This window comes from Papaver somniferum, unplaced genomic scaffold, assembly GCF_003573695.1.
Source record: "Papaver somniferum cultivar HN1 unplaced genomic scaffold, ASM357369v1 unplaced-scaffold_21, whole genome shotgun sequence".
Classification (NCBI taxonomy): Eukaryota; Viridiplantae; Streptophyta; class Magnoliopsida; order Ranunculales; family Papaveraceae; genus Papaver; species Papaver somniferum.
The window spans coordinates 6,696,567-6,709,805 of NW_020631041.1; the positions used below are offsets into that span (position 1 = coordinate 6,696,567).

At 35.5% G+C, this 13,239-nt stretch overlaps 1 protein-coding gene across 1 annotated transcript; it reads left to right on the forward strand.

Moving 5' to 3' along the window:
- The first annotated feature begins 7,085 nt into the window (after positions 1–7,085).
- Positions 7,086–12,759, forward strand: LOC113339722. Its single transcript, XM_026584954.1, has 8 exons — positions 7,086–7,878; positions 8,097–8,285; positions 8,403–8,495; positions 8,595–8,777; positions 8,874–8,976; positions 9,097–9,282; positions 9,616–11,390; positions 11,779–12,759. Exons 1-8 carry the CDS (start codon positions 7,660–7,662, stop codon positions 12,376–12,378), a joined length of 3,348 nt encoding a protein of 1,115 aa, XP_026440739.1. The 5' UTR covers positions 7,086–7,659; the 3' UTR covers positions 12,379–12,759.
- Positions 12,760–13,239: the final 480 nt, after the last annotated feature.

The following is a 13,239-nucleotide window of genomic DNA, read 5'->3' on the forward strand; positions in this document are numbered from 1 at the left end:
CATGAAGGTTTATATAAGACACCATATATAGTCCTAATTCCTTAAAAAAAATCAAAAACAAAAGGTAACTATAATTATGAAGACTATTAAACTTGCTAAAATCCCAACATCCACCCTTCTTCAAGCAAGGATAACAAAATACCCAAAATACAAAACACTGAAGCCCAAACTCACTTATCATTTTTTTTTAAAATGAATGCAATTTGTTGAACATATTTTGATTTTTTAACTATGTGCATCAATATTGTATTAATTACGTTACAAAAATAAGATATGATTAGTTTGATCTTGCACAATAATATTATTGCTTAAATATACGCCTAAGTAAGATTTTGTTTGTCATTGTATACATTACATCACCATACCTTAAATGATTGGGACTATTTAACAACTAACGTTTTTCGATATTATTTTATTGTTAGTATAAGCATTTGAAAAGGAGTTAAAAAAAAATATTAAGTTAATTTTGTAACACCAAAAAAGTATGCATAATAATTTATAATATCTTTTAGATCAGTAAACCCATATTATATAAGCCATTACCATATTTATCACACTTATCATATTTATTTGTAGTGATTTCGTATTCAAAGTTTGCGATACATTTAAAATTAGTTTTCCGAGGAAAGGATGCTAGCACTTAATTTCTAGCTCTACCATAACTATATTTATATTCATTCATTAATGCGATACCATATATTACTTAGAATATCCATTGTGCCAAAACAGTCGTGTGCCCTCTGTGCCTGCAAATAAAATGGCGATATGTGTCTTTCCAAATTAACACTAACTAACTCATTATATGCCTCTTACATTTCACCCCAGTTAAATACGAAAACATAATTTTCTTTCTCAATCTTTTTTCTCTCTCCATGGAAGAAGTCTTTGTTTTACCTGTTGGTGAACACCAAAATACGAACGAAATTTATATTTCAATTGTACATATAAAACCGATCCAAAAACTAATTATCTAATAACGAAATTGTAAGATGACTAAGTTTTGATTCGTCTTAATTCATCATAATTAAGTGTATGCACTTCCTGATTTTGAAATTAATTGACATCATAAACAAAAATTATCAATCAATGATATTTTTATTTTAACGGTCATTGATATTAAAACGATAATTGCACGTATGTTTTGTGGGAACCTTTATTAATCTATGTTTCATAATTCAAAAAATTTGGAATCCATTTTGTAAGATAGTTATTCGCGCCTAATAACTATAAGGTATTAGATCCTTCATCTGATTAACACAAATTAAGATCTTAGCGGTATTAAAATTTAACCTTAGTTTTCAAATTTAGCTTCAAAGTAAGAACGAAATCTCATAATATTATGTTTCTGTAATTAACTAGGGTAGATATATATAGTAAGAATAAATAGAGTTAGTTAATATTAATATTTATATGGAAGGCTAGTTATCACTGTTTATGTAGTATTATGATAGTTTGTAACATAAATAAATGATCAATTTTTGTAATGTTTCCCGGATTACTTTCCGAAGTTCTGTGACACTTGTTAGCTACTAGGTAAGATAGCATAGGTGACACTGTTACGTGCCTATTGGCACACCTCATCTTAACTATTTGAAGTAGCCTTTTACACTTTTTATAGGACTTCTTTTATGGTTATTCTCTAAGCATGCTACTAATTTTGTATCTGAGGTATTTGTTTGATTATTTATACCTAAATGATTGTTAATGTCTCGGTTCATAATGGATATTATCTTAAATTCTTCAATTGATGGTGATAGCTTTTAATGCCTAGTTGTGACCTGATTTGCCATTTTAATCATTAAACAAGGAGATCAACGATCCTTTTTGAGGTTTGAGGACCTAGGAGTTGAATTTTGCAAGCCCGAGTTGAATTTTGCAAGGTCTTATATTGGATCTCTTACAGAACTGGCTTGGCATAAATAGAGTATGGAGGTTGTATGATGTGTATAAGGACGATAGTAATTTCTCCTATCAATCTTCATAATATTTTTCTTTTCCAATCTGTATGTATAGTTGGATTCAGTTGGCTTTACTTAACTTCTCGCATAGAAATTCAAGCAGGCTAGGAAGATGAATTATATGGCTCAGAGAGGATTCATGTGCATATATTACTTAGAACACGAAGTTCTTTCTTAAATACCTGGTAATACTATGATCATGAAAGATATTTTCATTAAATTACCGGTTGTTATAGTGTTCATTTGTTAAAATGTATAATGTGCATATATATAATTGTGTTTTATGATAATGTGGTATCACTTATGTAATGGGTGTATTGCTTTAGTAAATAATGGTATAAATTACTAGGAACACATGTATGCTTACTTTAATTAACTTGAATTTTTTTTATTCGAGATATATCGTTTAAAGAGATTTGATATTGCATCCAAATTAAAATATTAAAAAAAAATGTATGCCTGGAAAAGCTTCCATTAACAAGCATAGGTACAATTACTGCAGTACATCTTCAACATTAACAAATGACATGTTCTCAGCATTGTTATATCTTTCTCAATGACATTAACTGTCGTACACCAACTAAAAACCTAATAATGAACAATGAACATTGATTATTTATTTTTCGCAATAATAAGCCTTGGCTTTACCAAAAAATAAACATTGCATCTAATATATCCTTACAGCTAGTTTTTATTGTCAAATGATATCTTTGGCAAGGAGAAAGCTAAGGAGCAGTGAGTCACAAATAGATAGGTGATTCAGCATTGGCTTAGAATCCAAGAAACACGAAAATAAAGTGATATTTCCATTTATTGGTCGATTGGGTTGATTATCATTTGGAATAGGTCAAATCACCAAAACAAAAATCCAACTGCTTAAATATTAATGTATCAAAAGGAAGTCCAAAAATTTAGATCAGTGGTACCCTAGTCTTAGTAAACAATTTTTCCATATCAATAACTAGTGTGTGGATAACCGTAATGATACTTGCATTATTTGCACTAGTTTGATACTCAAATGATTTGTTTTTTTGCTAGTTTTCACATTATTATGCTTTGATTTCGTTTGCTTATGAGTTTTATAGGAATTTTGAGCTTGTCTCAACTAAAGAAGAAGAAAAAAGTTCATTTCGGCATGAGAAGGAGAAGTAAGAATTGAAAAAAAAATTATAGGCAAAGTTCAAAGTCACTTACGGCTGCGATGTCTGAAGAACCTGGTCGTAGACAAGTTGTAGACTCAACATCCAAAACCAGAGTAACTTTAGGCTAAGTTTCACTCCTAACCTAGCCTAAAAAATAGATGAAGAGATATGAAGAATTTTACAACATCATTTTCTAGAGTACGAAGATACGATGGTAGCGCAAAAAGAATGAAGTCAATCAGACATCTTACGAGGGAGTTGCGACCAAAATGACGAAGAAGAAAAAATCAAAATCTAAGGAAACTTACAGCTAGGAAATTACATGTTCGTCCCAGCCGTAAGTGACACTGGAAAATCATCGAAAACTTTCATTTTCCTAATTATATCTAGATATGAGTGGGTCTTTCTTAGCCATATTTCTGGAAATTTCTCCACACAAGTTGATTGTTAGACATACATTTGAGTAGTGGAAGTATTCCTAGCCTTATATAAGGTATATTTTATATAATTGGACTTCTAAATATGAGTTTTACCCGGTCCAAAAAGGATTCCAAGTTTACATTTTGTGGGGTATATATAAAAGGATTTCCAAAACTTTTATAAAAGGGGATTGAATCATATTTTTACGACGAAGAAGAAAAGACTATGAGCTATGGAGTTTGAAGTTTTTTCTTATATAACCTAGGATTTTCTACTTATTATTTTTACATGAGTTTCAAGAAATCCTTAAACAATTGAAAATGTAGTTTATCATAAGTAGACGATAAACTAAAGTCATGAACATGTTATTCTATTAATATTGTTATTCACTCTTTTGTTTATCGTTGAAGTTTTACTGTACATAATATTTATTTGATTGTGTTCGAATAATATGATTAGTTGTTTCGTATATTTAAGTCGCGATTAAACATATTAATAAATTGTTTGTAGCTAATTAGGAATCTTAGATATAAGAACCCTAGTAACAAGTAGTAATTTGTGACTACTAGCGGTGTGGATTATGAAGGACATCACAAGTATAACTTGGCCTAAGTTGAATATGACATGACTGTGTCTGTACTGCCTATGATTAACTCGTCTCACATACCTTAATACTTTACTCAATTTAAATCTATTAGCAATTAGCACCAGGTTACATGGTGGAATGTATTAGCGATTGCAGTACATATTGACTTTAGGAGGCGTAACGAAGTATTACACCGATCGGGATATTTTATGAAATAACGATGGTACCAAGTACACCACAATATTTTCGATATCAACCTATGAAAAACACACCTTGTAAACTTGGTATATAACATAAGTTCGAATCCGAACCAATCTATGGGATCAAATAAAGTATTAATTAGCATACAATGCTATTATTTTACTTATAACTATAACAATAATTACGATGTGGAAAATAAATTAAAGGCTCACAACAAGATTTTGTTAACAAGGAAAAATGCAAAGCAGAAAACCCCAGGACGTAGTCCAGTTTTGAATACTCTCATAATTAAGCCGTCATACGAAGACTATTAAAACTTCGTGTATTTGAGACCAAGTAAACTTACTCCAAGTTACTAAGTTCCTTCAGTATCCATGCGCCTGCAATCAATTTGGTCTATGCACGTGAATCCTAAGATAGGTCCCACTATCTCAAGTCGCTTCACCTGCTGTGAAGACTTCAACAACTCAACTTCTTTGAATCGTAATCCGAAACTGTAAAAGACTAACATGTTTCGGTAACCTCTCTATAAATATCCTAGATCAACAACTTAATCAGATATATAGTTGAGTACGAAGGTTCTTCCATTTAGTCAAACTCTTTTTTTCGGTTAGATCAACCAAGATACAAGTACCAAAATAATCAAACTAAGTTCACAAACTATCAAAGTAAATATCAAATAGAAACACGAAGAAAGTGAAATAACGAGGGTACCAAGTACACCATAATATTTTCTATATCAACCTATGCAAGACACACCTTTTGTAATATAATATATACATGAACTGTCAAGGAGATTACTTAAACAAGAAATAAACTTGGTATATTGCTTAAGTTCGAATCAGAACCAATCTATGGGATCAAAGCAATTGTTGATTAGCGTACAATGTTATTACTTTAAGTATAACTATGACAATAATTATAGCGCGAAAAATAAAGTAAAGGACAACAAGATTTTTTTAACGAGGAAAACTGCAAAACGGAAAAATCCAGGACTTAGTCCAGTTTTAAATACTCTCAGAATTAAGATGTTATACAAACATTATTACAACTTCGTATAGTTGATACCAAGTAAAATAAATCCAAGTTACTCAGTTCCCTCAATATCCCGCGCCTACAACCAATCTGGTCTAGGCACGTGAATCCTAAGATACAGTCCACTATCTCAAGTCGCTTTACCTGTTGTGAAGTCTTCAACAACTCAACTCCTTTGGATCATAATCCGAAACAGTAAAAGGCTAATCTGTTTCAGTAAGCTCTTTAACAATCTCCTAGATCAATAAGTTAATCAAAGATATACTTGAGTACAAAGGTTCTTCTATATAATCAATTTAAACTCATTTGTTCGGTCATATCAACCAAGATCGATATACGATTACCGGATAACTAATTTTAGTTTACAAACTATAAAAGTAGAGAAAGAGAAACGCAAACATAGATTTCCCATCTACATAACAAGCTTTAAAGTATTTTATGTAAATATCTTGTCTGATCCCAGTCAATCAAGTGTGCACGAAGTTATCATAAAAATCAGAATACAGAAAAGAAATCTTCTGGTCCCCAATATTCAGTCCCCAAAGTACCTTCACAAACAACTCAATTCCACTAATGATTGTTCGCACACAGACGGAGTCTGTTAACAATGGATGCTCAAAAGTCCTATCTTCAGATATAGATGCAATAAAGAAGATATGAAACCGTTGATCCCTTAACTAGTTTGAGTCACCTTGATTATATCAAAAGAGAGGGATTACGAAATAAACAAACTAGATCTATCAAGGTTTAACTTTACCGTTAGTCAATCAAATCTAATCGAGAACTAAAACTACAATACAATTATTAGTTTCCCACTAATGATACTACTGCTATTTGATCCCATATAAATATTTAAACGAAGGGCAAATAAGAGATTTTACATAGTTAGGATACTCTTCTGTCGAACGAGTGTTACACGAATACTCCAATGGACTTCCCACACAAACAATTAATTTTGTGTTCGAATAATTTTAAAATCAAAATCAAAATCTCTCATATATCGGCGAGTTATTATGTTTAAAGTCTGAAACTCGAATCTTCGCTCCATCGATAAATTATCTTTTCGAAAAGCTTTCGTGATGTAGGTCTATGCACCACCATAAACCAAAAGAAATCTCAATTTCATATTTTTGTTTGAGATTTAAAATCATATCTAAATTCAGTATTTCAAATCTTATATGCAACCGAGAGATTCAAATCATATCTAAAGTCAGAAGTTCGAATATTTCCTCTACCAGAGCATGTTACTATCTTTAAAGTCAGAAGTTCAGTGCCATCTCTCCAAAATTTCATTAACCTTTCAGAATCTTTGAGGGTCTCATCCGTGTATTTGAAGCTTATGTGATACAGGTCTATGCACCACCGTAAGGCAAAAGAAATTGGATTTTCACATTTTAGATCCGAAGTTCAAACCTTCACTATACTTGTTGGTTGTCATGTTTCCAATTGAAGGTTCATATTTCGCTCTGCCAGTAGGCTACAATGTTAAAACCCCGGAGTTCGATACTTTGCTAGGCTATCATGTTTAAAGTCCGAGACTCGAAACTCCGCTCTGCCGGTACATTATCTTTCGAAAAATCTCCCTACCTTTCCAAAATCTTTTTAATTACTCTTCTGATGTGGGTCCCTATGGGTCCCGTACGTGGGTCCACGCACCACCAAAAAAAAAACCAAAAAAAGATCAGATTACGGACCATGATAAGACCAAAAGAGAGAGCAGAGAGAACCATTAATAACCCGAACAGAATTTCCATATTTTTTTTCTTTTTTTTTTAACACAATTTCCCATCTCTGAGAAAGAAGAAAAAAAATATCCCCTTTCTTCAATTTGAAACCCTAATTACTCAAAATCGATCCTTTCATCATAAATTTTCTATCTTTCTTCATCTCCTGACTCCTTCCACGTCTTCCCCCCATCGATTCTGTAAAAAAAAAATTGTTTACTTTTTTGATAATCAAACTGTTGTTTTTCTTTCGATCCCTGTAAGTTTTGTTATTATTATCATTTTAGAATTGGAAGCAACATAGATTTTTGGGATTTTTTTTTTAGGGTATCCCCCGGATGGGTATTGTTGATGATTATGATTTCATTTGTTGTTTGATCAAATTGTTGGTGATCTAAATGGGAAATGTTGTATGGGTTTGTTTTAGATTGTTATGAGAAGAAGATTTGGGTTTTTTTTTTGATTCATAAAGGTCTTACCTTTATAGAGATTGAAGAAGAAGATTGGTAGTATTGTGTGTATTCTCTCTTTCTCTCAGGAGAGGGGAGGAGGTAATTGAAGAAGAAGAAGAAGATTAGGGATTTGGTCTTTTTATGGGGGGGGATTATGAGAGCTGGGCACAGCCAAATGGTTTACTGCCCAATGAAGCGGCATTCGTTACTCGTCCTTTAGAACACGAAAGATGGATGAAAGCTGAAGAGAGAACTGCTGAGTTAATTGCTTGCATTCAGCCTAATCAACCTTCCGAAGAGCTTAGAAATGCTGTTGCTGATTATGTTCAGCGCCTCATTATGAGATGCTTCACTTGTCAGGTACATCTTCTAGTTTTATTCATGTTTTAGTTGATAGAAATGTAGAGTTGTGGAAGATATTGTAATTTAAAGATTGCCCAGTGCCCATGTTTTAGTAGATAGAATTCGTTTAACAAATTACGACCGAACTCAATGCGTTAGTATAGTGTATATGTGATAGTCAGAGCAACCCTTTATTTCCTTGCGGTGAATTTGTTTAACAAATTAGGTTGTTGCAGGTGTTTACGTTTGGGTCGGTACCACTGAAAACCTACTTACCAGATGGTGACATTGACTTGACCGCATTTAGTGATAATCCGAACGCGAAAGATACATGGGCTAATGAAGTTCGTATTATGTTGGAGAATGAAGAGAAGAGTGATACTGCTGAATTCCGTGTAAAAGAAGTTCAGTACATTCAGGCAGAGGTATGTCTTTAAATTTATTAACCGATTTTCGCTGATTTTGTGAAGGGCATTAGTTATTAGTTATTTTTGCTGCAAGCTTTAGGTTTATCGTTGTATTCATCCTTTAGGCTTTTACAGGTGAAGATTATAAAGTGTCTCGTGGAGAACATAGTGGTAGATATATCCTTTAACCAGCTAGGTGGGCTGTGCACCCTTTGTTTCCTCGAAGAGGTAAACATTCAATTTAGGCTTTATGTGTAACCTCTGTTTTGAAGAAGAAATCCATTTTGAGTTGTGCGTGTTGGCTAACACAAATCCGTATGTCTGTAGGTTGACCATTTGATCAACCAAAACCATCTTTTCAAGCGCAGCGTTATACTAATTAAAGCTTGGTGTTATTATGAGAGTCGTATTTTGGGTGCTCATCATGGTCTGATTTCAACCTATGCTCTTGAGACGTTGGTGCTATACATATTTCATGTCTTCAACAATGATTTTGCTGGGCCTCTTGAGGTGATTAGAAATCCGGATCTCGTTCCTTTGTGCTCTTTATGACTTCAAATTTATTGAACTTTTATACTCCAAAGGTGTTTGACTGTATATTTGCAGGTTCTTTATCGTTTCCTGGAATTTTTCAGTAATTTTGATTGGGAGAACTTTTGCTTAAGCCTCTGGGGTCCTATCCCCATTACAGCGCTCCCAGATATGACAGGTACTTCTGGACGTATAATCAAAACCTTATTGAGTCGTCATTTACTGAAAATAGCTCCATTCTACCGATTAGACATTCTTGGGTTTTCATTCCTAACTGTTTATGTTTGATAATTTACAGCGGAATCTCCTCGAAAGGATGCTGGAGAGTTATTACTCAAGAAACAATTCCTCAATGTTTGTACTTCAGTATATGCCGTTGTTCAAAATGGCCAAGAAAATCTGGGCCAACCTTTTGTTTCCAAGCATTTTAACGTTGTTGATCCATTACGTACCAACAACAACCTTGGACGCAGTGTTAGTAAAGGTCAACATTCTAAACTCATTTCATATTTCCGCACACCTTCGAGTATTTTCCTTCTTTATTTTGTTCTTCTGATGCCAGTCCTTTCTATATGTATTTATCACTTGGTCTTCGTGACTTTTACTTCACAAACTATTGAATATATCAGCGTTAGGTGAATAAAATAATCCGCCAGAGTAATATTTTTCAACTAGCAATTAACTTGAGAAGTTGTGATTAGTATTAGAGTCTTTTGTTTGAAGCTCTTAAAAGTGATATTAAATAGTTGTCAAGTCTTGTGTAAATCAGATGACTTTTTTAGCTTATTAATTAATATAGATCATTTCATATTTGCAGGTAATTTCTTTAGGATACGTAGTGCCTTTGCATTTGGGGCTAAACGTCTAGCAAGGTTGCTTGACTGTCCAAGTGAGGATCTTATTGGTGAAGTCAATTTGTTTTTTCTGAACACATGGGACAGACATGGCAGCGGTCGTCGCCCTGATGCATCTAGTGGTGGCAGAGAGAGTATACGTACCGAGAAGGTTCAGAGGCCGAGACCTTTTATCACCAGTGAACTGCAAGAAAAGTTTCGTTTTGCTAGAACACGTTCAAGCCCCGAGCTTTCAGATACATCCAGGGTGGTTTCATCTCGAGGAAGCCGTTATGATGCCCCAGAAACGGGAAACAGTAAGATTGTCACTACAAAAGCAGATTCAAATAGCTACCGGAGAAAGAACTTGGGTTCTGATGTTTCAGTTGGACATATTATTAGATCTTCTACTGAAGATCCATCATCTTTAAGGGACAGCTCATCTCATCATAGCCTCGACGATTCTGCTGATTCAAATACTGCTACAAATAGTTTATATGAAGGAGTAGGATTAAGTTCTTATAGTCCAGAGCTTAGTTCCGCTGATGACTCCATAGATAAGCACCAGGAGGAACAAGACCTCGTCAACATGATGGCTTCTTCTGCGCTACATGGTTTTCCTGGACAAATTCAGATGCCAATGCATCTGGGGTCACCTCACTTACCTTTTCCAGTGTCACCATCTATCCTAGCTTCAATGGGTTACGCGCAGAGAAATTTTCCGGGTATGGTTCCTCATGAACATGATGAGGTTTACTTTGAAAGAAATGAGAATTTGAGAAGTTCACATGCAAGTTCTTCGAGAAGCACAGATTTTGTAGAAAGTACATGGGATGAATCATCTATGACGGGCTATAAGTCCACCAGAGATAAAAGAGGAAGAAAAGTATCTCCCTCAGTAGTTCCTTCTACTGTTTATGGTAAGGGTAGGCCTGGGAGGCAATACGAGGGTTCATCTGCATCTCAAGGTTCTTCACTGGCGGATGATGACAGCAGAGACTGGATTCAACTATCAACTGCAGGCAGTGAATTGGTAGAAAGAAGCAATATGGAGCCCACATCTCATAAACTATCAATCAGTGGTTCAGATTCAATGATACCTGTCGGCCCTATGTTCTTGGGTCCTGGTTCACATCATAGGGCAATGAATAATGGTGGTGCATTACCCTTTGCTTTTTATCCCACGGGTCCTCCAGTTCCTTTCTTAACAATGCTTCCGGTTTACAACTTCCCAAATGAGGCTGGAAATTCTGAAGGATCCTCAAGCCATTTTGATAGGCTGGAGGGTCAGGATAGTGAACATACAAATCAATCTGATCAAAATTTTGATTCAGCTGACATCAATGATCAATCTGATAACTTCAGCAATTCTAATTCAATCAAGGGTGCTGCTTCCTTGGAGTCTTTAGAGGAGAACAAGGCTGCTGACATCCTTCACAGTGACTTCGCCAGCCATTGGCAAAATCTGCAATTTGGGAGGCTCTGTCAATACCCACGTTCTCAAGGTGGGCCCTTGATATACCCCTCACCTGTTGCAGTACCACCCGTGTATTTACAAGGAAATTTCCCTTGGGATGGTCCAGGAAGACCTGTTTCAGGAAATGTGAACCTTGTCACACAACTACCGGGCTATGGCCCTCGACTGGTTCCTGTTGCACCATTACAGCCTAGTTCTAGTAGGCCAACTGGTGTTTACCAGCGGTTTGGTGATGAAGCTCCTAGATATCGTGGTGGAACGGGGACTTATCTCCCGAATCCGGTAAGATAATACAAACATGGTGCTTTGAGCATCCTTCTGGTTATCTGCTTCCCTTGACTTCGCGCATGTATTTGGTTTTTCAAATAGGTTAGCTGATACTATGCTCTAGGATGCCAAAAATTTGGACGTACTTTCCAGTAAATTTCTTTGTGAGCCAAGATGAGCATGTTATTTGGTGTGTATCAATAGTTGTGCAAACAAATTCCAACTCGTTTATGCTTACTGGATTAGCGGACTTTGCCATATAGAGAATTTTCAATAAAAGCTTTTTTGTCGGGTTTATTTTGTTCACAAGCATTGACCAGAGTTGCTCGGTTGTTCCTCAGATGTATCTTTGAAATGTTAAAAGTTATACATACGGAAAACTCATACTGATTTTATGTATCAGAAAATATCATTCCGGGACCAACAAAATACAAGTCCCAAGAACCAGAGGGTGAATCACAGTTACGACCGAAATGAATACCATGGTGACAGAGAAGGTAGCTGGAATATCAACTCAAGACCACGAGCTGCTGGGCGCAGTCACGGACGAAACCAAGCTGGGAAACCAAATTCAAGATCGGACCGGCTGGGAGCGAGTGACAGCAGATCGAACAGGCCATGGGATTCGTACATGAATGGGTCCTTCACATCGTACCAGTCCCAGGCTGTTGCATTTGGTTCTCCTTCATTAAACAATGGCTCTAATAGTGTAACGTATGGCATGTATCCACTTCCGGCAGTTAACTCGAATGGCGGCTCACCAACAGGCTCTGTTGTCATGGTGTATCCGTACGGTGGCCATAACGTTGATTATGGTTCCCCTGCTGAACAGCTTGAATTTGGCTCCCTTAGGCAAGAACATTTTTCTGTGATCAATGAAGATTCACAGCGTGGTGAAGGAGTAGGTTCCACGAGAGGTTTGATTGAGCAGCAGAGGTTTCGAGGAGGTTCAAAGGCACATTCTTCTCCTGATCAACCTTCTTCTCCGCAACTTCAAAGGTAATATACACACTACCAATGTAACATACAGCCTTTCTTGGCCTGTAACCCTTTTGTGAAAGGTATAGACTGAACAAAAAGAAAAGGAAAAAAGAAAAGAAAAGAAACGGGAATAGGAATGGAGATGAAGATGCAGAAACGTGATGTTTCTCATAGTTAGTTCTTCATAGAAATGCTGTTGTTTGATTTAGGATGTCATTAGGGCTGGCCTACTTTTGTCTTTTGAGGGATCATTACTGTGTGTACTTTGATGAAAATTCGTTCGTCATTCCTCGTCTTCCTTTTTGTAGTTCACATAACGGATGTCCCTTTTGTCTTTTGAACATTATATTGTAGGATACTTTGATCAGATCAATAGATATATTAGAAAACAAAAATTTCACACTGTTCAGCGGTTATGTAGCATCAGCTTTTCCATTTTTCTCATTCCAGGCTTGTATATGTTTTCGATTGTTGCTATGTTTGTTTGGAAAGCTTAGTTTGCAGGATTTTCTAGTTATATTGTTTGTGCTGCAACCGCTGATTCTAGGAAATTCAGGTTGGATCGTTTATATGAATTTATGTATTCTGCAAGCATGGTCTATCCAAATTGTCGTGCGCAAGTTTTTTTTGCTAGCACTCATAAAGTGCAGTGTTGCAGACAAAACAGAGTACCGTGGTTTTTTGTATTCTGCTAGCATGGTCTATCCGAATTGCAGTGCGCAAAATTCTGCAAGCATGGTCTAAGTTGGCAAGCACTTGCTGCTGAAAATGAAAATACAGTAACATTCACTGCTGAAAATCCCCGGCTTAATATTTCTGATTGTCAAGCGCAACAATTAGCAAAACACTGATGCTAGAATTCACCGACACTCACAACCCCGGG